The 21927-nt window shown below is 40.0% G+C and overlaps 1 protein-coding gene across 2 annotated transcripts in view; it reads right to left on the bottom strand.

Annotated features, from left to right (window-relative positions):
• SASH1 (SAM and SH3 domain containing 1) overlaps positions 1-21927 on the bottom strand; it is a 255510-nt gene that overhangs the window by 97524 nt on the left and 136059 nt on the right. For both annotated transcript variants that reach the window (XM_041745577.1, XM_041745576.1), the window contains exons 3-4: positions 8120-8170; positions 7948-7997 (exon numbers count right to left, since the gene is read on the bottom strand). In XM_041745577.1, coding sequence (XP_041601511.1) covers positions 7948-7997; positions 8120-8170 — 101 coding nt within the window. The remainder of the gene's footprint in view (positions 1-7947; positions 7998-8119; positions 8171-21927) is intronic.

The raw sequence follows: 21927 nt of genomic DNA, 5'->3' as shown, positions 1-21927 counted from the left end.
AGGCAGAGGGAGAAGCAGGCTTCCTGTGGGGAGCCTGTTATGGGATTCGATCCCAGGATCCTGGGATCATGCCCTGAGTCAAAGGCAGATACTCAACAACTGAGCCACCCAGGTGTGCCCTGGGTAGCTTATTAAGTGAGGTATATACTGTACTAATCATCCTCATTTTACAGCCGTGGAAACTGCAGAAATCGAGAAATTTGTCAAGAGCTGTAGAGCTGGTAAGAAACAACCTGGATTTGAACCTAGAGGTATCAGGCAGGACATCTTAACCCCAACGCGTCATGGCATTCAGACTGGATCGGTTTATCTCTAGCTCTGAATCCTTAGGCAAGCTAATTACTCTCAAAAACAGTACATAATTCAATGAGTCCATGAAAAAGTAAATGACAAAATACAGTAAAAGTGATTAGCATCATGTCCAATAATAGAAATAACCCAACAAGCACTATGATGATACCTGTTACAGTGCATTTGAGACTTCAGGTCCGTACCAAATGCTACAGGATTCCAAAAGGTGGAAAGAATACAGCCAGTGAAGTGACTGAAAAAGCATCCAAGGAGAAGCAGTTCTTAAAAGAGGACCTAAAGAAAGGAGATGCTTTCAAGGCAGGAACTCCAAACCACCCAGGAGGCAACTAGGAGATGAGAGGAAGCAGGGGGGCTGGCGCTGGAAAATGCGGCAGTCATCGGTACAGATGGGCCAGGGCTGGACTGGGGGAATTTTGATCAAAGTGCAAACATGTAGAGGTCCTAATTTATAGGTGCCACTAGGGAGATCTCCACATCCCCTCACTGCAGTGTTGCCTAATTGTACTTTAGGGAGACTGATCTGGGGGTCATTTCCCGAATGTGCTTTTCTAGTTCATGAAAAGAGCATTAAAGGTATCGCTTGCAGTAGTGAATATAAAAAAGTGGGAAACACAGATACAGCTATAGAAGTAGAAGCAACAGGATTTCGTGATAGGGGTTTTGGAATCACAAAAGAAAAGCAGGAGATAATGATGTGAAGGCCGTGTGAAGAGTAGAAAAGTGGTCTCAAGGATAGAAGGGGGACATATGATCAAGAACAGGCTGTCAGACAGGGAAAGAATGAAGGATAAAGAGGGAGTGAACAGTTCTGCTGTAAGAATGGGCAGCTGGGGTGACAGTGACAGTAATGAGCAGGCATCCAGCAAGTTGCACCCATGCGCAGGTCACCAGATTGGGAAATGGGGCAGAAGGACGGAAGTGGATTTGAGGTGGGTGCCGAGAGACAAGAAGTCAAAACCCTGGGTGGAGGTACCTGAGCAGAACTTGCAGGCTGGGTAAAAAGCCCCCAGGGGACACCCATGGTAAGGAATGGGCAGAAAAAAGGGAACTGCCAAGAATGGGCATCCAATGGGGAGAAATCAGAAGCTATGACGTCACAGATACCAAGGGCAAAGATAGAAGTGGGACTCATGGAAAGGCAGTGGTGCCAAACACAAGGATCTGTGAGTCAGGAGGGGCCTCAGGGTGAGTTGTTGCAACACTGACTTCAGAGAGCATTTTGGCAAGGAACAAAGGCGAGAGTTGGGCTGTGGGGGCCAAGTTCAGTAACTGGAGGAGAAGTCAAACTGTGGTTCTTGAGAATGGCAAGAAGCCTTCTATGGGATGGAGAAGAACAAAGTACATTTGTGACACACACCCACTTGCTCATTTATCCAACATGATTGAAAGTCTTTCATGTGAAAGACCCAGGGTTCAGAGCAGGAGGTGACACATGCACACAACTGTAACCTTGGTCCACGGTAACAGTAGCAGGACAGCATGAGGTGACACAGTCCAGTAGCAAGACATTGTGCTCCAACTCTGTGAATGAGGAGAGACTTCTGTAGGGAGCCAAGACCAGAGCTGGATTTCTAAGTTTGATGGAGTTTGCCCAGAGAAGGGGGGTAGAGAGGATGGTGAGAGTAGGGGACAGGGCACTCCACTGGAAGGAACAACAGTTTCAGAGGCTGGCATGCCATGAGAGCATAGGGCCCCTGTGAGCAATCACAGGAGCTTTACCTCCTGAAGCCTTAGCTGAGCCACTGTACCAGCCTGGAGAGCAGGTCAAAAGATGAGGTTGGTGGACAGGCAGGTAGAGACGGACTGTGAGGGACAGGAAGGCAGGATCAGATCAGAGACACAAGCAATCCAGGGAGGAGCAGGAGCTAGAGAGCAACTGAATACAGCAACAATAGGAGGGCTTCTTCCCTGAAGGAAAAGGAGAAGGAGGAGGTGAAACAGGGATTAGGGGAAGAGGGGAGAAAAGGAGAGTTGACACCATCAAGAGTATACTATCAGCTTGCCAGATGAAACAAATCTGAGTGAAGCAGTGTCCAAACAGTAATTGCCTGCATAGAATGTTTGTAAACCAGATTCCATCCATTTCATTCGACCACAGAACACTGCTCTATTGGCTTGCCCCCCTTTGATTTATCTTCCTCTCCCATCATGCGATATATTTTTGGACTTTTTCGCCATAAAACAGTTCAGTTGTAGTCATAGGTGATGAAAGAAAGTGAAACTAAATCAGTGAATTTTCAACTCTGGTGAAAGACTTAGTACAAAAGAGCTTATAAATACTGGCAAAGGTGAAGGTTTGAGATTTATTTTGGACCTTCCTTCCTCTATAAATAAATGAGACACAACTTATATCTGAATGTGAGTAAAACTTGCCCCTACCTCCAAGAGGACCACTGGAGTGTAGGTTTTAACTGCTGCTATTTCTATAATGCTAATGAACTCAATTTGCCCCTAACCTCTCTATCTGCATAAGCAATTCAATTATAAGTACTTTGGATTTATAGCTTAATGGCAGGAGCATGAGTTCTCAACTGGGATACATTCTGCGCTCTGCCACCTAATTAGCTGTGTAGCCTTGAGCAACTTATTAACCTCTCTGTGCCTCAGTTTCTGCATTTGCCAATGGGAATAATATCATAGCAAACCACACAGGGATGCTGTGAGTATTAATTGAGTCAATGTTAAGTGCTTAGATCAGTTCCTGGCCCATAATCAGGGCTCAGTAAATGTTACCTGCTATTTCCTGCTTTTTCTTTTCCAGTTGCAGAACCAACCTTATTAAGACTACTTCCAATCTAGATAGACAGCGAGAAATAATAACCAGATGGGATCCCCTACAGTTGGCTTCCTTGAATGTAATGAATCTAAATCATCTTGACACACCACTTATTTATTAGACATTAGCAAATTTTCAGATTACCCTGTTCCAGATATACACATACAAATAAAAGATTAAATTGTTGTGGAAAAAGTTGCTAGTTCCCTGCCCAACGTCTGGTCTTTAGCCTTCCTTAAGACACTCAATTTGTTCAGGGCAATAAAGCAGTCAGCAAAAAAACACTCATCTCTCCAAGCTCTCCTATGGCAATGGTGGCCAAGTGCCCCAATTTGGGGCTTACTTTCTTTGCTTTATTTTTCTCCATAGCACCATTTAAAGTATATACATTTTTTTATGACATCTCCCTACATGCAGCTCATGTCCATTTATCATACATCCTAGCATCCCGAATGAGGTCCTGCACACAAAGCCGGTGCTCAGTGAACAGCTGCTGCTTGAAGAAATGAGTGAGACAAACTGGAATGTGTTGGACAGGATTTCTAGGAAAGCTTTTCTAAAGGATGTGCCTGTGACTCTTTGCTCTTCTTCACTCAGTTTCTCCTTCCCACCTGGAAGATGCAGCAGCCACTTTAAAATCATAGGATAACAATAATAAACAATACAATCTGGCCTCCTGAAGACTTAGCTGAGCCACTGTACCAGCCCCTAGACCTCCTAGAGTGGAACAAGGACAAGGACAGAGCAAATGAACACTGCTTTTTTTTTTCTCAGACTAGCAGTGAGTAACAAAAAAATGTAACTAACATTCAGCTTTTTTGCCAGTTGACACAGATCCAAGATTGGTGTAATAAAGTAGATAGTCTCATCAATAGGCAATGTAAACAAATATAAATAGGAGAGGTTCAAATGAAACGCTCCCTTGGCATTTATTTACTTTTTTTTTTTTCCAGCGAAAGAACAGAGACTGGATAGAACATAAGAAAATAAGGATGAAAAGCCTTTGTCAGACTGGGGGCGGGGGGGAGGGAGGGGGAGCAGGTCTGTTCTACCTAAGGATGGAACTATCCTGTGGGTGTCGCACATCTATAGGCCAAGTACAGCCTGAGCAGCCCCATCTGACAAAGGTTCCCGGTGCAGTGATGTCAGGTATATTCTCACTTCTTGTCTGGCTTCTCACTGCTTGTCATCCCCACAAAAGATTCACCTCCTTGGTCTCTCCAGGTCAGAGCTATATTCCTTAGCTCACGACTTTAAACCCTGTTAAATAGTAAATCCTACTGGCAGAGATGATGTATTCTTTAGAAATCAGGTATTTGCATTATAATTAACAACCAACACCTTCCTTAGCTCAGGTTTTAACTGGGAGAGAAGGGAGGGAGAAAGATGTGCTGAAGCCCCTGAGTCAAGTGGGGGTAGAGAGGGAGGTCCTGTCATCTAGGTCTCTGGTTTAAGGGCGGGCTGCTGTAGGATTTGCCTACTTTTGTCTACTTAGTTCTCCTGCCTTTTGAAAGCAGAAGAAAACTTCTGCCCATAAAACAACACTGCTGACTCAGAAGGATATTTTGGTTGGCAGATACTTGGCGGATACTAACCAGACGCAACCCATGGTTTGCCAGGTCATCCTCCAGCAAGCATTTTGATGTGAAGAAGAGCAGGATTCTGCATTTCAAAATATTCGCATTTTCAAGTACAAAAATACAAATGATTCAATACAGGGACAGCCTGAGTGGCTCAGCAGGTGAGTGTCTGCCTTTGGCTGGGGAGGGGGGTGATCAAGGGGTCCCGGGATCAAGTCCTGCATCAGGTTCCCTGCAGGGAGCCTGCTTCTCCCTCTGTCTATGTCTCTGCTTCTCTCTGTGTCTCTCATGAGTAAATAAGTAAAATCTTTTTTAAAAACCCAAATAATTCAATACAAACAAAATAACTCAGATTATAATCTGACCTAGAGTGTCCACTTTATTAAAAATAACAACAATAAAACCTTTTGGAAGATTTAATTCAAAGTAATTATCAACTTAAGAATAAGTATCATCATTTTGTAACCATCACTATAAAAGCCAAGAGTCATTAAAGGAATCTAAAACTGTCAGTTAAAGGTTTGATGAGGAATAAGACATTTAGAGTCTCAGATTATCTCCCCACCAAATAGCTACAAATTGCAAAGGGAAAATTCTATCTTCTCAGAAGAAACCTGAGAGACATCACCACAATCAAATGATAAACATTAGTATCACCAATGATAGAACAAATTGACATCATGATGCAATGCACACTGGAAAGAACACATCAAAAATATATATCCTGAATCCTAAAAAGAAACCCAGGTGGAGGACTGTTTCACAAAACTAGCTTATCCTCTTAAAAACCCATCGATACCATAAAAGACAAAGAAAGGCCAAGAAATCCTTTCAGATTAAATATGACAAGAGGGATGCATATAAATGTGAGGAGTAATTTTTTTAAGTGTTGAAGAAAAAGTGCTATAAGAAACACTGCTGGGGCAATTAGAGAAACTCAACAAGAGCTGTACATTAGGAAAATCCCTATTAAAATTCCTCTACCTGGTAATTATATTATGGAGTTCTGTAAGAGAATGTCCTTGTCCTTAGGAGATACCTGCTGATGTATTGATTAGTGAGAGTCACAAAGTTTGTAACTTACTCTCCAAAAGTTCTGCAATGATCTTTTTTTTTAAGATTTTATTTATTTATTTAACAGAGACAGACAGAGGGCACAAGCAGGGGCAGTGGCAGGCAGAGCTTGAGCAGGAAGCCCAGCATGGGGCTTTGATCCCAGGACCCTAGGATCCTGACCTGAGCCAAAAGCAGGTGTTTAACCAAATGAGCCACCCAGGTGCCCCGGTTCTGCAATAATCTTAATTAACAGTATTATTTAAATCTGTGTATGTGTGTCTATGAGGGAGAATAAGAGCATGCAAACTGCTGAGTCTAAGTAAAAGTTATATGGAAGTTCACTGCACAACTCTTGCAACTTTTCTGTAAGTTTAAAATTTTTAAGGGAAAAATAAGAATAAAAGAATTCTTTTAAAATTTTTAAAATTTTAAAAATTTAAAATTTTTAAGGGAAAAATAAGAATAAAAAATTCTTACTCTTGTAAGAAAAACAAGAGTACCATAGTTTTAAAAAAATTAATAGGGAAATACAGGACAAAATGGATTAAGACTTCCAAGTTACTTAGAAACACCTAGGTTTAAGCAAATCACTTATAAGAATAGAAGGAAAATGGCAGTATTACAGATGGAAGGGTTGGGGTTGTCAACAGTACTGAGTGTTGTGTGTGTGTGTGTGTGTTCAAATTTTTTTGTTAACCTCAGAGGAGGCTGAGAGTCTCTCCCTTGGCCACAAGAGCCATGCCACATTTTACTAAGGGAAGGATATAAACACGGAAAGAATGACTACCCACAATTGAGGGGAAGAAGAAATACCCAGCCTAAGATTAGTACAAATTTGGTGAGTCACTTCCCCTTAGGAGGAAAGGAAAACCTGTCTTGTTTCCCGGAGGGCTCAGATTCTGAGGAACACCTGAGTTCTCAGCCTGAATCATGTCAAAGAGGTAGCAAACTAGGTCAGAAGAAACTACAGTCCATTAACTCCATGCTTCTACCCATACTCAACTAATTTATCGCCATAGTACTTCCAATTTCCAAATGAACGTCAACTCAAATCTCTGAGCTACTTCAGCCTCCACACTAAGGTGCTAGGAGGTTATACGCAATGAAAACAAAGGAGATTCAAGTTAATTGCACATTTATTCTCTAACCTTGAGTGGGCAATGGCCTTGGTTTGTTGTTTGCTCATCACCCCAATGTTCCTCGTCCTGAACCAAGTCTGCTTAACCTCTTGAGAACTGAAGCTTTGGCAAAGCAGCTTTGAAGCTGCCTCTGTGCTAGCAGCACACACACGTGGATGGATTAGGCAGAGCTGTGCTGTAAAGCACACACACACTCTCCCAACGTGTGCTTTTCATTCCAGAAATACTTTATTCCTAAACCACTTCTATGCTTCTCTTGGCACAAAACAGTGTAAGTGGCTCTGCGCCAAAGGAAGCGTCTGTTTAAAGACGAGGACTTTCTTAAAATTTCTTTACCTCAGAAAATCACAAATAGAACATTCTAGTGTAATTATGATGGAATAAAGAAAAGGGAAACATTATAGAAAACAAAACAAAACAAAACAAAAAAACCCATTTGCTTTGTTTCTGGTTTTGTTTTGTTTTTTAAAGTTGCCTAAAAGAAATCCTACAGATACAATATGTAACATAGAATTATCTCCCATGACAGTAAAAATTACAGGGCCCAAGTCAGGACAAAGAAGCAAAAATATGACCCTTAACAGGAAAGGTAAGTGAGCATTTGCCATCTTTTGTCACAAACATTTATTGTTTTAAGGGCACCCACCAAAGCCAGATGCAGAGCAGGGTTTTTTTTGTTTTTTTTTAGTCATTGTTTTATTCTGGAATATGTTGTATTTTTGTACCTCACTTCTTTATGACTTGCATCCTGAATCAGAAACTATTTTAAACGAAAAAACCCATCTTGGTGGACCTAACTGTCCTTTTCCTTTCTCTGCTCATTTCCAGATATTTATTTAGGGTTCACTCACAATATGCAGCATGAAACCAATAACCCTTGCAGAATCCTTAGTCCTCACCAAGTGAATTACAAACACACCTTTATCCAACTACATGTATACACACACACACACACACAAGGAAAATGACATCATGCTCCACAGTACATATACAACACAATCACCCATTCGACTTTCATCAGGATGAACCCAAGAGAGAGACCTTCTTAGAGATTCTGATCCCCGGCAGAAGGAAAGAAACTTACTTTCTCTCCACTTCTGGTGTTGACACGGCGCTACAGAAGCCAAGTGACTCCTAGGAGAAAGAGGCACAGCGTCAGCACAGAGCGGTAGGCTTCATCTGATTTGTACAGAATATCACTTAAGAAAAAAAAAAAAGCAGAAGCAAAAATAGATGATTAAAGTCATTGTGCTTACTTCGATTTGGGACCGCAGCTGAAGTGACGTGGGGCTGGCATCAGGTTTCTCCTAAAAGAGAACAGATGCGGGTTTAATGAGACTTCCCAACGTGGCATACACCAGAAAGACAAATAGATATGTAAGAAGAGATGGGGGGATTTGAGAAATGCTAGGACACGGTGGGAGGAGATGGTGGAGATAAACAGATTTTCTGGAAAAAGTAAAGTGCTTTTAAATTGAGAACTCTAATCTTAAAATTGAACTGCTTTCCAAACTTCACCACTTGACACTGCTAACAATTTTACTGCGGAAGAAAAAAAAAAAGCACAATTGGAGGGGCACAGAGAGTTAATGGTGAAATAATTCTCTGGATGTGATTATGCCATCACCAGTACACAGAATTTATGGGAATCCATTTGTTTTGTTTCTTTTTTCAATAATATTGGAGTTCCAATCTGATTTTAAAATTCTAAATGTATTCAGAGTATTTCATAACATAGGACTAGTTTTAAGTGTATTTAGGAAGGCAGAAAGCTAACCTGGTATTAACTTGTAGCCCTAGAAATCACCATGCCCGTAATAACACAAATGAATTGGCCTAGCTGGGAATTTAAAAAACGACTTTCAGCATCCAGTTAATAGATGAAATAAATGCAATGACATTATTAAAAATCATCAAATCAAATCAAATCAAATAAATCATCAAATCATAAAGAAAGGAATTGAATCATTTTAGAGGTAAAACTATTTTACAGTTAAAAACTCCATTTCCCCTTTGGTTAAAAAAAAAAAGACGGGCGGGGGGATAAACCAGTGGCCTATGATGAAAATACTACATTGAAATAAGCATTAGGAGAAAAATGGGAAAATTGCACTATTAGAAGTATTGGAATATACTATGGGAAAATAAGAGCTATAGTAGTGAACATAGCACAGAACACCACACTGATATTTTTCACAAATAGAGAATAATTCTAAATCTACATAGGTGCTAAAGTGGAGGTCCTCATCAAAGTGTGGTGCACAATCCAGGGTGGTCTCCAGCTAATCAAGTCATAAGCAAGACGACAGGCAGTTTTAGAGAAAGGAATAATATCACTAACAATAGAAGTTTGAAATATCAGGTTAATTATGTGTTTTCCAATAATCTTATTGTCTTCTTAATAGTTGTTATATTCTCAAGTCTGTGCACGTACCATATGAAGATTGTTTTGTTAAGTCTTATCTGACGTTCAGGACATGGGAGCAGATTATCTCAAATTAGGAAATCTCGCTGCATCTAATTCTTCAATTTATTAAAGTTGCCTATTTCATTATTAGGATAATTATAAAACTAGGCCAATATTTTAAAAACGTAGCAATGAAATATTAGAATGAGTATAACTCAAAGTACATTTAAAAAAAAGATGTTATTTATTTATTCATGAGAGACACACAGAGAGAGGCAGAGACACAGGCAAATGGAGAAGCAGGCTCCCTGCGGGGGGTGCCCGATGCGAGACTTGATCCTAGGATCCCAGGATCATGATCTGAGCCAAAGGCAGATGCTCAACCACTGAGCCACCCAGATGCCCTCAAAATACATTTATAAATTTAAATAACAGGAATCCAGTATATATAGAGTATAAAATGAATGTCCTATGTGAGTAATGAGAGCTAGATGATTTTAGATAAGTAGATCGAAAGAGAAAAGTACCTTAATGGACTGGATATTCACTCACTCCTAGTTCCAGGGTCTTGTTTATTATGAAAATAATACCAGAGTGGTGTAAAACCTCATAGAACTTCTCTTTGCTTAACATCCTCCTGGTTTTTATTGCCACCTTCATTCATAATGGACAATTTTAGATTCCTGTCCCAGACTTGATACACTGTATTTACAAAGCAACATATGGAAATGTTTGAGTTACATTTCAAGTCCAATTGGTATGACATCAGACTCAGGTGTAATCAACACAGGAGATATGTATTTGAGAAGTCCCTCCTACTGAGTGACTAATCATGATGCCCTGATTCCTAACCTCTAAGTGTCACAGACAGAAACTTATAAACTTAAACAGCAGGAAGTAAGAAAAAGGTAGCTTGCAATTTTTCATCCTAGAACTTCCTATTCAGAGTGGATGTGGGAACCTCAGAATGATGACAAAACTCTATTACTTCCTCTGAAATTGTCTCTAAAATATCCCCTTGAATACCCAATTCTAGCCCATGTCCTTCCCTAACTATCAATGAAAAAAATGACTGATTAACTCTTTCTCCTCCATTCTTAACTGTTCTTCAAGCTCTAAGTCTCTACTTTACTTTATTTACTAGGTAATAGTCCACGATAGGAAATTACCTGCTTTTATTGCACATTTTTATCTGCATTTTTTCTAATAAATTTTATTTATTGAGCACATCATTTGTTACTCTGTATCATAAACATAACATTTATGGTACCTTATGCAAAATGTACCTTTTTCTGCATACAAAGCAGGTGCTCGTTAACCACATTAAATGTTTGCTGACCAGGAAGTAACATGCTAAATAATTCATCTTCACATGTTAGTTTGTCACTAATAATAGACTGTGTTTGGGGGCTTTTTAGGAAATTGTTTAGGGGTATAGTTTGATGTATAATGTACTAAACTGCGTTCCTTTAAAATAATGGACCCAGTTAATGTTTTCATGAAGAACGTCTATTTTATCAGGAAAAGGAGATGTTCAACAGATCTTGTGCAGTGATCTTTCTACTTTTTTTCCCCCAAAGTATGCTACAAAGTGATGTTTTTCAGAACAAATTTATTAATTTCAACTCTCAAGGATGGACTACCATCATTACTGACAGGCATTTCTTGGGGCACATGAGTGGCTTGGTCTGTTGAGCATCAGACTGATGATTTCGGCTCAGGTCATGATCAGGGTCATGGGATTGAGTCCTGCATCAGGCTCCACAATGAGTGTGGAGCTTACTTGAGATTCCCTCTGCCCCTCCTCACCCCTTGCTCTCCCCCTCTCTCTAAAAAAGAGGTGTTTCTTAGAGCAAACACACCCTCAAGTAAAAGTATCATACAACTGAGAAGATTGTAAAGTTATTCACTAAGTAAGGACTGCTGTGATGCTTGGAAAGAAAACAATGGAATATTGGAAAAATTCCATTATTATGGCACCGATGGATGTCACATGTTATCATTGACAAAAGTACAGATGAAGAGTTACTAATTACTATAATATATGTGTGCATATTGTTAAATATTTAAGACATATAGACATATACAATCAAAAACACAGCAAACACATGAGGACCCACCATCAAACCTGAGCGATGCAATACTACAAGTAAGAATTAAATTAGCAGGTAGCTGCCACACACCTGGATAAAACACCCATGTGCAGAGTATGAATAAAGTCTTGGTAGACATATCATACACCTAGAGAAGTGCTGACACTTTTATTCTGCTTATCACTGAAAAGAATTAGATTCGTTTTTTCATGACACAGTGTGAAGTGAAAAGTATGATGGAATCAGACAGAAGCACCAGCTATGTGTGCAGCAATAAAGGGTGTTGCTTACACAGTAAAGAAGCAGGGATTCAGGTCAAAATGGACAGAGAAAGGCTCCTTGATATTCCCCTTCCCTCTCCACAGATGAGCTTGCTCTCTTCTTTGCTCCCAATTCAACAAGGGAATCTTCATGGTTCTAGATAGATTGCCAGGAGGACAGGGATGTCCTGATGAAGAGGGATGATGGAGTAAGATCTGACACATCTGACTGCCTAGTTGCAAACTACTCTATTTGAGGGAACAACTGATGATCCTCAGCTGACTCCTGATTTGGAAGTCATCATGTTGATGGACATAGTAAACATCGTGAATAATCAGAACACAGTCACTGAGTAAACATGTATCTTTTAAACATGTTAGGGAAAGAGATGATCACTGAGAAATAAAGTTCTCCTCAATAACACATGCTGACTGATGTAGTTACCGCTGCTGTGTAACAAATCATCCCAAATTTAGTTGCATAAATCAACAAGCATTTCATTCTGCTGACAGATTCAGTGGGTAAGAATTCAGAAAGGGGAAAGCAGAATAGGCTTATCTCTACCCCCTGGTGTCTGGGGCCTTGGCCGGGAAGTTTTGAAAGATGGTGGTTACTGGTTGGCTGGAGCTGTAACCACTAGGATGCTCACCGGCTTCCATGTCCAGAGGCTGATACTGGCTAACAACTGGAACCTAAGCAGGGACCATCTGCTGGAACATCTGTGCAAGGGTGCTACATGTAGCTGCTTGTCTTCCCCCCAGCAGGATGTTGGGTTTCAAGAAGAATCAGGCACATACCTAGAGAGCTAGGCAGAAGTTTTATTACCTTTTATAACCTAGATTCATATATTATCACTTCTGCTGGAGTTACTAGCTCTTCCAGGTTCAAGAGAGTACATACACAGCCCCAGCTGCCAATGCGAGGGATACCAAAGTCACATGGTAAGAAAGCCCTGAACTGGGTCATACCATTATGGCCCACTTTGGAAATCAGGCTGCCACACTAGCTGCCAAGGAGCTCACCTGAGTTTTCTAAATGGGGAATTAGATGAGACTATTTATTCACGACGATGTCCATTAGGATCCTTTTGCGATTTTTAGAGTTTACCTAAGTAACACATCTTGGCAATATATTTCAACCTGAACTTATCACTTGAAGGTTGAAATAATCACAATGTTTTAGGCTACAATTATGATCTTTCTTGTTTCAACTTTATTATCATAAAAAATCTCAAATATGCAAAAGTAAGGAGAACAGTACAATGAATTACAAATTCTTATTACCCAGCTTCACTAATTATCTACTCATGGTCAATCTTGTTTCATTTATACCTTCACACATGCTTTGGCTTCATCTTAATTTAATTTGAAGAAAATCCCAGATACCATATCATGAAATATGAGAATTTTTAATGTTAAGATTTAGTTATCAGGCTATCTTAAGTCCTTAAGTTGAGTAAATGTTCAATCACCAAGAATTTGATTCTTTCCTAACACGGGAGAACTTTCTTTAGTCATTGTAGAAAAAAATCATATTCAACAAATTTATATAATCCACTTAAATGTTACAAAAGAACATGAAAAAAAGCATTCAAAATTGAACACAACCAAAAAGTTCATTAGAACAGTACTTACTTCTGTAGCCCAAGTCTAAATACATCTCTAATCCTTTTTCAGTATGATATGTTCATTGACTTTGCACTTGACAGTAGATTCTAAGCAGTATTTAGTGAGCTATAACACCACAATTTGGTACGTGGTCCCTATGAGAATCCAGAGAGCCACACAACAATGATGGCTAAACAAGAACCTATAATTGTAAGTTAGGGTATTATAACTTAGTTAACTTTTTAAAAAAATAAATTAAAAAATAAAGTGAGTGCATGGATTCTGATCTGTGGGCTAAACTGTCATCTTTAAGCCACATATGGATATCTTGGTTAAGAATGATAAATACTGGGGCACCTAAATGGCTCAGTTGGTTAAGCATCAGCTCAGGTCTTGATCTCAGGGTCATGAGTTCAAGCCTTGCATTGGGCTTCATGCTGGGTGCAGAGTCTACTTAAAAAATAAAACATAAGGGAATCCCTGGGTGGCTCAGCGGTTTAGTGCCTGCCTTCGGCCTGGGGCATGATCCTGGAGTCCCGGGATTGAGTCCCACATCGGGCTCCCAGCATGGAGCCTGCTTCTCCCTCTGCCTATATCTCTGCCTCTCTCTCTGTGTCTCTCATGAATAAATAAATAAAATCTTTAAATCAATCAAGCAAGCAATCAAAAAACTTTAAAAAGAATGTCAAATATTAAACATTACAAATCCATAGTGAGTTTGTACACTATAAATCCTCAAGGAAATCTCTCTAACTTAATGAAGTATTACAGTGGAAACTAAACCAAATTATAAATACAGCTCAACATATGTGCATGTATGCATATGCACATGCAAAAAGCAAAGTTAGAGAGGCTATACACCAAATGTTAATAGAAGTTACCTATGCTTATTTTTTTAAGAGCATGTAGTCTTACATTACCTTTATTATTTTTCTCTAACATAAGATCAGCTTAAAAGTACAGTCTTCACTCCTAACTCGGGGAAACGAACTAGGGGTGGTGAAAGGGGAGGAGGGCAGGGGGGTGAGGGTGAATGGGTGATGGGCACTGAGGGGGGCACTTGACGGGATGAGCACTGGGTGTTATTCTGTATGTTGGTAAACTGAACACCAATAAAAAATTAATTTATTGAAAAAAAAAAGTACAGTCTTCAAATCCTATGTTTTAAAATTATCTACATGTCTGTGTTTAAAACTGTATGATGACAAAACATCTCAAAGATTCCTTACACACCAATGGTTACGTCTACAAAGGCCACTATGCCTCAATTTTTTTTTTTAAGATTCCATTCGTTTATTCATGAGAGACACACACACAGAGAGAGAGAGAGAGGGAGAGAGAGAGAAAGAGAGGCAGAGACACAGGCAGAAGGCAGGCCCCATGCAAGGAGCCCGACATGGGACTCAATTCCGGAACTCCAGGATTACGCCCCAGACCAAAGGCAGGCACCAAACCGCTGAGCCACCCAGGGATCCCCCATTCCTCGATTTTTAACACATTTGTCAAACACATACTACTTTTAAATATTTCTTAAAATGTAATACAAGTTTCAAAAAATTAAAGCTTATAATAATTTTAGTTGTATCCCAACAAATAAACCAAGAAACTTCTTAAGAAATATTGAAACTTAGGGATCCCTGGGTGGTGCAGCGGTTTAGCGCCTGCCTTTGGCCCAGGGCGCAATCCTGGAGACCCGGGATCGAATCCCACATCGGGCTCCCGGTACATGGAGCCTGCTTCTCCCTCTGCCTGTGTCTCTGCCTCTCTCTCTCTCTCTGTGACTATCATAAATAAATTAATTAATTTTAAAAAATTAAAAAAAAAAAGAAATACTGAAACTTAAATTTCTCAAATTAGGTCATGCTCTATATTAAAATAATTTGAGATATTAAAATTTTTAGTAACGAATATCATAGAAAACTATGCACGTATCTTCTGATTAATAGTGAAGATCCATAATGATTTTAGGAATCATCTCACATTCATATTTTGATTGAAAGAGACATAACTGTAGTTCCATATGTTTGTTTTGTTTGTTTTAAAAGGAATCAGATGACAAAACATTACTGGGTAGAGGGGAACTTCAAATTCATTTCTTGTCAACTTGGGCCAATTCTGGAAATAGTAATTCCCTCAAAGTTTATGATGTCTAACATAGAAGCAAAAAAAAGAACAAATTTTCCAGATGAAATCAGTAGTTTGCCAAAACCAAAAAAGTGAACATGTGTGCTTCCACCAACACATTTCCACCTGCTCGTGCCTGTGCGTGTGTATGTTTGCGTGTGAGCATGCACACACAAGCATGTCTACACTCACACTAACAGGGCCTGCATCAAATATAAAACTAAGAGTCTGGCACGCAGTGTAATACACTAGAGTCAAAAACCCACTTGGGGTAGAATCAGGTCCTGGAAAAAAAAACAAATATCACATCCTCGTCCACACTCCAACTTTGTTTCCACTTTCTTGTGGAAATCCATGCTTCTTCCCTTTACCTGCCAGTGTTCCCAACCAAATGAACTTTACAGCTGGCAAAGCAAGTGGGATAAATCCCTCTCTTATTCCAGGAGAGTGGAAAACCATCAGATGCCTATCAGTTCAGCCGAGTGCCAAGCTCTCCTCCTCCACACTGGACACAGGAAGGAGGTGGGTGGAAAGGCGAGAGGACCACAGGCCTGGCAACACTCAGCTTACAAGTAAAGTACACACACATCGCTGATGTGTTCAATTAATGGGGAGAACAAGCGCCAAATTGCTGTGGAAAGTTGCTGCCTGTGATGGGTTTTAAGACTCATGTGGCATTTATCACTTTATAAGAAGACTATGAAGTTGTGATATCTCCCAATTGGCAAAGTATGTCCCACTCTCATCTGACTTCTCCATTCTGGACAAGCAATGGGGCATCAGCTCATTTTACCAGGATGTAAACCTCAACAATTTCTTCAGTTTTCCCACTCCCCAGTAAATCAGCTACCAGGGGCTGTTGCCTCTCTTTTCACAAGGTTTCTTGCATCCAGCCATCCCATCACATTCCCACAGGCATCAGCTTCTCTGTGGTCTGCACCTCACAGATGCCTGCCCACCACTGCAGAGTGGAGTAGGAGATACTGAGTGGGAGCTGGGAGGACTGAGTTCCAGTCCTGCCCCCACTACAGTAAGACCTTTAGACCTCAGTTTTGTTTTAGTTTGGTTTTGTAATGGCAAAGAAAAGAAATGGACCACTTGGTTATCTCTACTTAGATGAAGCACTTTCCAATCCAATCATGACTGACAATTTATTTTTTAAGATTTTATTTATTTCATGAGACACACAGAAAGAGCGAGGAAGAGACACAGGCAGAGGGAGAAGCAGGCTCTCTGCAGGGAGCCCGATGTGGGACTCGATCCCAGGACCCCAGGATCATGCCCTGAGCCAAAGGCAGACGCTCAACCACTGAGCCACCCAGGCATCCTGACAAATAAATCTTCTTAATACTCTGTCCTTGCTGTCTAAAGCGTAGTTTATGCAACATGAGCATTAGAACCACCTGGAAGCTTCTTCAAAAAGCAGTCTTGGGCCTCACCCCAGACCAGAATCAAAGTCTGCACTTTACCAAGATCTCCAGGTGTTCTGTATGCTCGTTGCAGTTTGAGCAGCTCATTGCTTTGTATCATTGCTCTGATCCAAAACCTTGCAAATACAGTATTAACAGGATAAAATCCACATTTCTGAAAAAGAGGCCCTTCTGCCAACTGGTCTCATCGAAACCCTCTTAGGAGAATGGGTGCTGGGTCTGCTAAGTGTATGTTGTCCCAGTGTCTCACTTTTGCTCCTAGTATCTGGGATGGCCTTCTTCTTCCTGTCCATCCTTCTGAGTCATCCTTTAGATCTAACTCCAAACCCACCTCATACCTTCTCTGCCTGACCATGCCTTAAATGATATGCCTGAGTTCAGTCATAATGGCAATAATATTGCTTATTATTATTAGGTATATCTATGTTTAGCAATTCTTCTCATCTCTAGCTTACTCCCTCACCTAGACTATAAATGCCTTCTTAACAGGGATTCAATGTACCCCCCCCCCCAACACACACACACAGAGTCCAATAAAAACTATGTCCCTGCAGAACTCCTTTTGCCCCAAAAGGGCTTTAACTTTTTTTAAAGATATTTTATTTACTTGACAGAGAGAAAGAGAAACCAAGCAGGAGGAGCAGCAGGCAGAGGGAGAAAGCTAAGCAGGCTCTCTGGGATCATGACCTGAGTGGAAGGCAGATGCTTAACTGACTGAGCCACCCAGGTGCCCCAAGGGCTTTAACTTTTAATGCTAGCGGTCCTCCTAGATCCTCTAACAAAAACCACAAAGAAAACCACGGAGGGAGCTTACAAATTCCGAAGTGTACACTCCCCTACCTAAGTGAGAGGAGTCCCCAGGGCAGGGGCAGAACTCAGCCTGGGGAGACAGCCAGGTCAGTTTTACCATCTCAAAGCATAACTGCTATAAAACACTGGGGAGTTAATAAAAGTTAGATGACTTGGTTAAATTCAGGAAGAATCTGAATCTAAGAGTGTCCAGCCTGGTGCTCCTGAATCTTATTTCAAACAACTTAGTATGCCTCTTTAACTTCTAAGCTGTCTTAGGAAACAATGTATTGCATCTTCCAGGCTTCAACTTTAACACTGCTGAGTACACACCACCTACAAAGCACCCTGCTTAGAGATAGGAATAAGACCAAACCCTAACAACAGATCATTACAAAAGATGAGTCATGTGTCAAGAATGCATCTTCTACTATGAACAAAAACTAACACGAGTGTCATGCCATCTAAATGTAAATATGAAAAGGCACAGCGTCCTTAAAGGTATTTTAATTATTCTTTAAAAAAGAATCTAACACGTTGCATAATTCAATTTTTCATTTTACTAGCAGGACTTGGCTTATGGTCACTAACAACTGGGCTCTGCATACATATCCCAGGGGTGGATACCATGACAATGGACCACTCTGGATGGTATTGCCACCCAAAGAGTCTATCCAACCTCACTATTTTGACAACAGCGTGGAGTGATCCACACTCACAAAATGATTTTCTGAGTACAACTGGTCCCTGATTGGGATTGACGGACAGGGTACAAAAGTTAACAGAAGCAACTAAATGGGAACACTTACTTTCTCTTTCTTTCTGTTTCTCCCCACCTCTCTCATCTAATCATACCTTACTTTTACAACTATTTAATGAGCACAAACCGTGTGCTGAGTAAGCACCATTCTAGTCAAGGATAAAACAATGGAAAAGAGCATCACTGCCTTCAGGTAACTTAAATTCTAGTGATTTCTAAAGTCCGTCATGGGAATCATTTGCATTCAACATCTAAACCACAGGTCCAATTACATTCCTTCTTTCTGGCACAAAGCAGAGGACATCTGAATGGCCATGCTCAGCTCTGGATGCCACATTTTCTGGGAGATAATGAAAACCAAGAGAACCTTCACTAGAAATGGTGTCTGGAAAGGGGGTCCTATACACAGGATCAACCAGAAGAACCAGGGCTGTTGTAAGGGAACATTAAGGGCTTCCAGGAAGCAGAGGATAGGCAGCTGTCCAGCACAGGTCCCCCCGGGGACACACAGACAGCTGCAGCATCCTGCACACTGGAACCCACTGGGGTGAATATGGACTGAAAAAACAGTTGCTACAGTTTTAAATAATATATAGGAATTATAAAGAGAATTAAATCAGAATAATAGTGAAAATATTAACTACTTAGTAGAAAACTTCCAAAATAAACCTTTTAATTTTTTAGATAAAGAATCTTATGCTTATTTACTTGAAAATAACATTTTAGGGGCGCCTGGGTGGCTCAGTCAGTCAGGCGTCTGCCTTTGGCTCAGGTCATGATCCTAGGGTCCTGGGATCAAGACCTGAATTGGGCTGGCTCCCTGCTCAGCAGGGAGTCTGAGTCTCCCTCTCTATCTGTCTCTCTGCTGACTCAAGCTCTCTCTCTCTCACTCGCTCTCTCAAATAAAGAAATAAAATATTAAAAAAAAAAAAACCTTTAGGGACGCTTGGGTGGCTCAGTGGTTGAGCACCTGCCTTTGGCTCAGGGCATGATCCCAAAGTCCCGGGATCAAGTCCCACATTGGGATCCCTGCATGGAGCCTGCTTCTTCCTCTTTCTGTGTCTTTGCCTCTCACTGTGTCTCTCATGAAGAAATAAACAAAAATCTTAAAAAAAAATAATAACTTTAAAAAATTAGGTTATATACTTGAAATGACTATAAATCGTATTCACTTTTAATGATGAGCTTTTAATTTTATGGTTGGTGATTACTAATAAGGAATTTCATTCACACAACAAAGTAATAAAAATGGTCTTAGCTATTTTTATAAACCCTGAAATATAGCAGTTCCTATTTTGAAGATCTAGCAGCACTTTATCTGATTAACATCATAGTGAAATTTCTTATGAAAATGTAACAGATTTCAAATCCAGTTGAAAATTTTCTTATTAGATACTACAAAATACTGACAAAATTAAAATGAACAGCCTTGGTGTATCCAATGTCATCCTGAAGCTAGCTTGGCTACACTGAACCAGAGGGTCCCTATGCCCAACCACCACGTCTGAACCTTAAGCCAGGTTGTTCTGACAGCTCCAAGGCCCCTTGTATGTGATACAGCAGCAGAGCACTGGGCAGCTGGCTGCCAGAGCACACACCACCATTGAGCTCATTGCCCAAAGGAATTGACTATTAAGATCCCATCTGGGACCATGCTCCAGTAAGTCTTAGAATAACAGTTCCACACTTAGTACATTGCAGTCACCTGGTGGGCTTATTCAACACAGATTGTTGGACCCCACCCCAGAGTTTCAGAGCCAGTACTTGGGGGGGGGGGGGAGGCACTAATTTACATTTCTATTGAGTTCCCAGGTGATGATGAAGCACTCTTTTAGAACTTCTGTCCCAGACAAGGCTGCTCAGAGAGGCCTCTAGGCTGGAATTCAGTGATCTGAAGGTTGAAAGCATCTATATATCCTGAGTCACACCTAAACCTGGTGTGACACATCTTCAGTACTCTAGAAAGGGGTGAAGGGGTGACCAAGATAAATGATTTTAAAGTAAAAAGAAAGAGATAGGTTTGACATCATTAAAAAAAAAAAAAAAAGGTAGGAAAGCTGGATGACCAACAACAGAACAATTTTTTACAATATGCAAAATCTATATTGTTGTTTGAGCAGGACCTCAGGACCATCGGAGGGCTGGGGTGGGGTTTCTTTCAGACCACTGTTCCATTACAGTGATTCTATTATTTGTTCTGGAGTTTAACAATTGGAAGTTAAGTAAGCTGTTCCGGGATAATTTAACTTTTTATATTATATTATTTATGGGAAAATGAACTATGAGTCCTAACCCAATGACTCCAATGTTTTGGAATGGATAATCTTCAAAAGCTGGTGACAGCCTGTAACTGAACATTCATGTATTCATTTATTCAACCAATATTTCCTAAGTGTCAACTCTGTACTTAGTTGACATGCTGGGTATCAAGAGTAGAAAGAACAGTCACTGACCTTCAGGAGCTCATGGCCAAGTAAAGAAAACTCATAACTGAGAATATAAAAAACCAAAAGCTTCCATATTATCATACAAATAACATCCGAACTGATTAGTAAGCAGATTGGGTGTCTGAATATGGATTTTACAAAAAAAAATTATGTAGCCTGATCAAACTGGAGATGCCAAATTTAAATGAATCCTCTCATAGACTGGTCACATTTTGTCATGATTTAGAGCATTATTATTGTCTTTGTAGCTACTGAATCAAAAGGTGCTGTCATGACACTGAACTACCCTTTTTCACTCTTTGAATTATATTTTCAAATTATCTTTGTAAGTTTTATAACCATCCTGAAAAGCCTCAGAATCAAAGACAATTCAGTGCATTCTGAAATCATGAGCCATAAATTTGTGCTTCTAAAACAAATGAGCTTTTGGAATTAATAGTGTTACCTAATGATGTAAACATCTAAAAACGCAGGGATAGAGGTCACAGTATTTGACAAAGAAGGATAAAGTTAAAATTGAAGTATCAGAAAGATGAGACAAATACCAGCTTTTATGCCTGGGCAAACTTTTTTACTGCTGTATTATAAATGCTAGAAAAACTCAGGTTTACAATGGAAATACCGCAGACCAAGTCTCAATGTAATATACATAAATGATATGTTTCTGTTCCTGTATAGTGATTTTCCTCCCTTCTGAGCATTAATCTTTGAATGACTTACTCGATAAATTATTGAACTTAGTTCAAAAGCAAATGAAATTTAAAATACCGATTTATTGAATGGGTAAAGTGTCATGTTGAAATTACTGTGATTTATCTGCTTCTTTAATGGTGATTGTAGCAAACATACTTCGTTGCTAAAATTATTACCTGGTTGCATAGTTTACTTAGTTTTAAACATAAATCTGCCTTCCCTGTTCAGCACAACTGTTTGCCAGGATCTCATTCATTTACCCACAACTAAGGGCCCCTACTTTTTCTTTATAAACCTGAAAATGTATCGGTATGTATGTTGAAGTAGATGTAGATAAATGACTCTCATTTTTTGAAAACTAATTAAATCCATATGCACCATGATTACTACAGTGGAGGAAGGGGCAAGGTGTCATTACGCTTAGCCACTTATAGAGTCTACTCCCCATGTCAC

Source organism: Vulpes lagopus, chromosome 2 (genome assembly GCF_018345385.1).
Source record: "Vulpes lagopus strain Blue_001 chromosome 2, ASM1834538v1, whole genome shotgun sequence".
NCBI classification, from domain to species: Eukaryota; Metazoa; Chordata; class Mammalia; order Carnivora; family Canidae; genus Vulpes; species Vulpes lagopus.
Note: the sequence above shows the minus strand (reverse complement) of the source record. Positions and strands in the feature narration are given on the sequence as shown.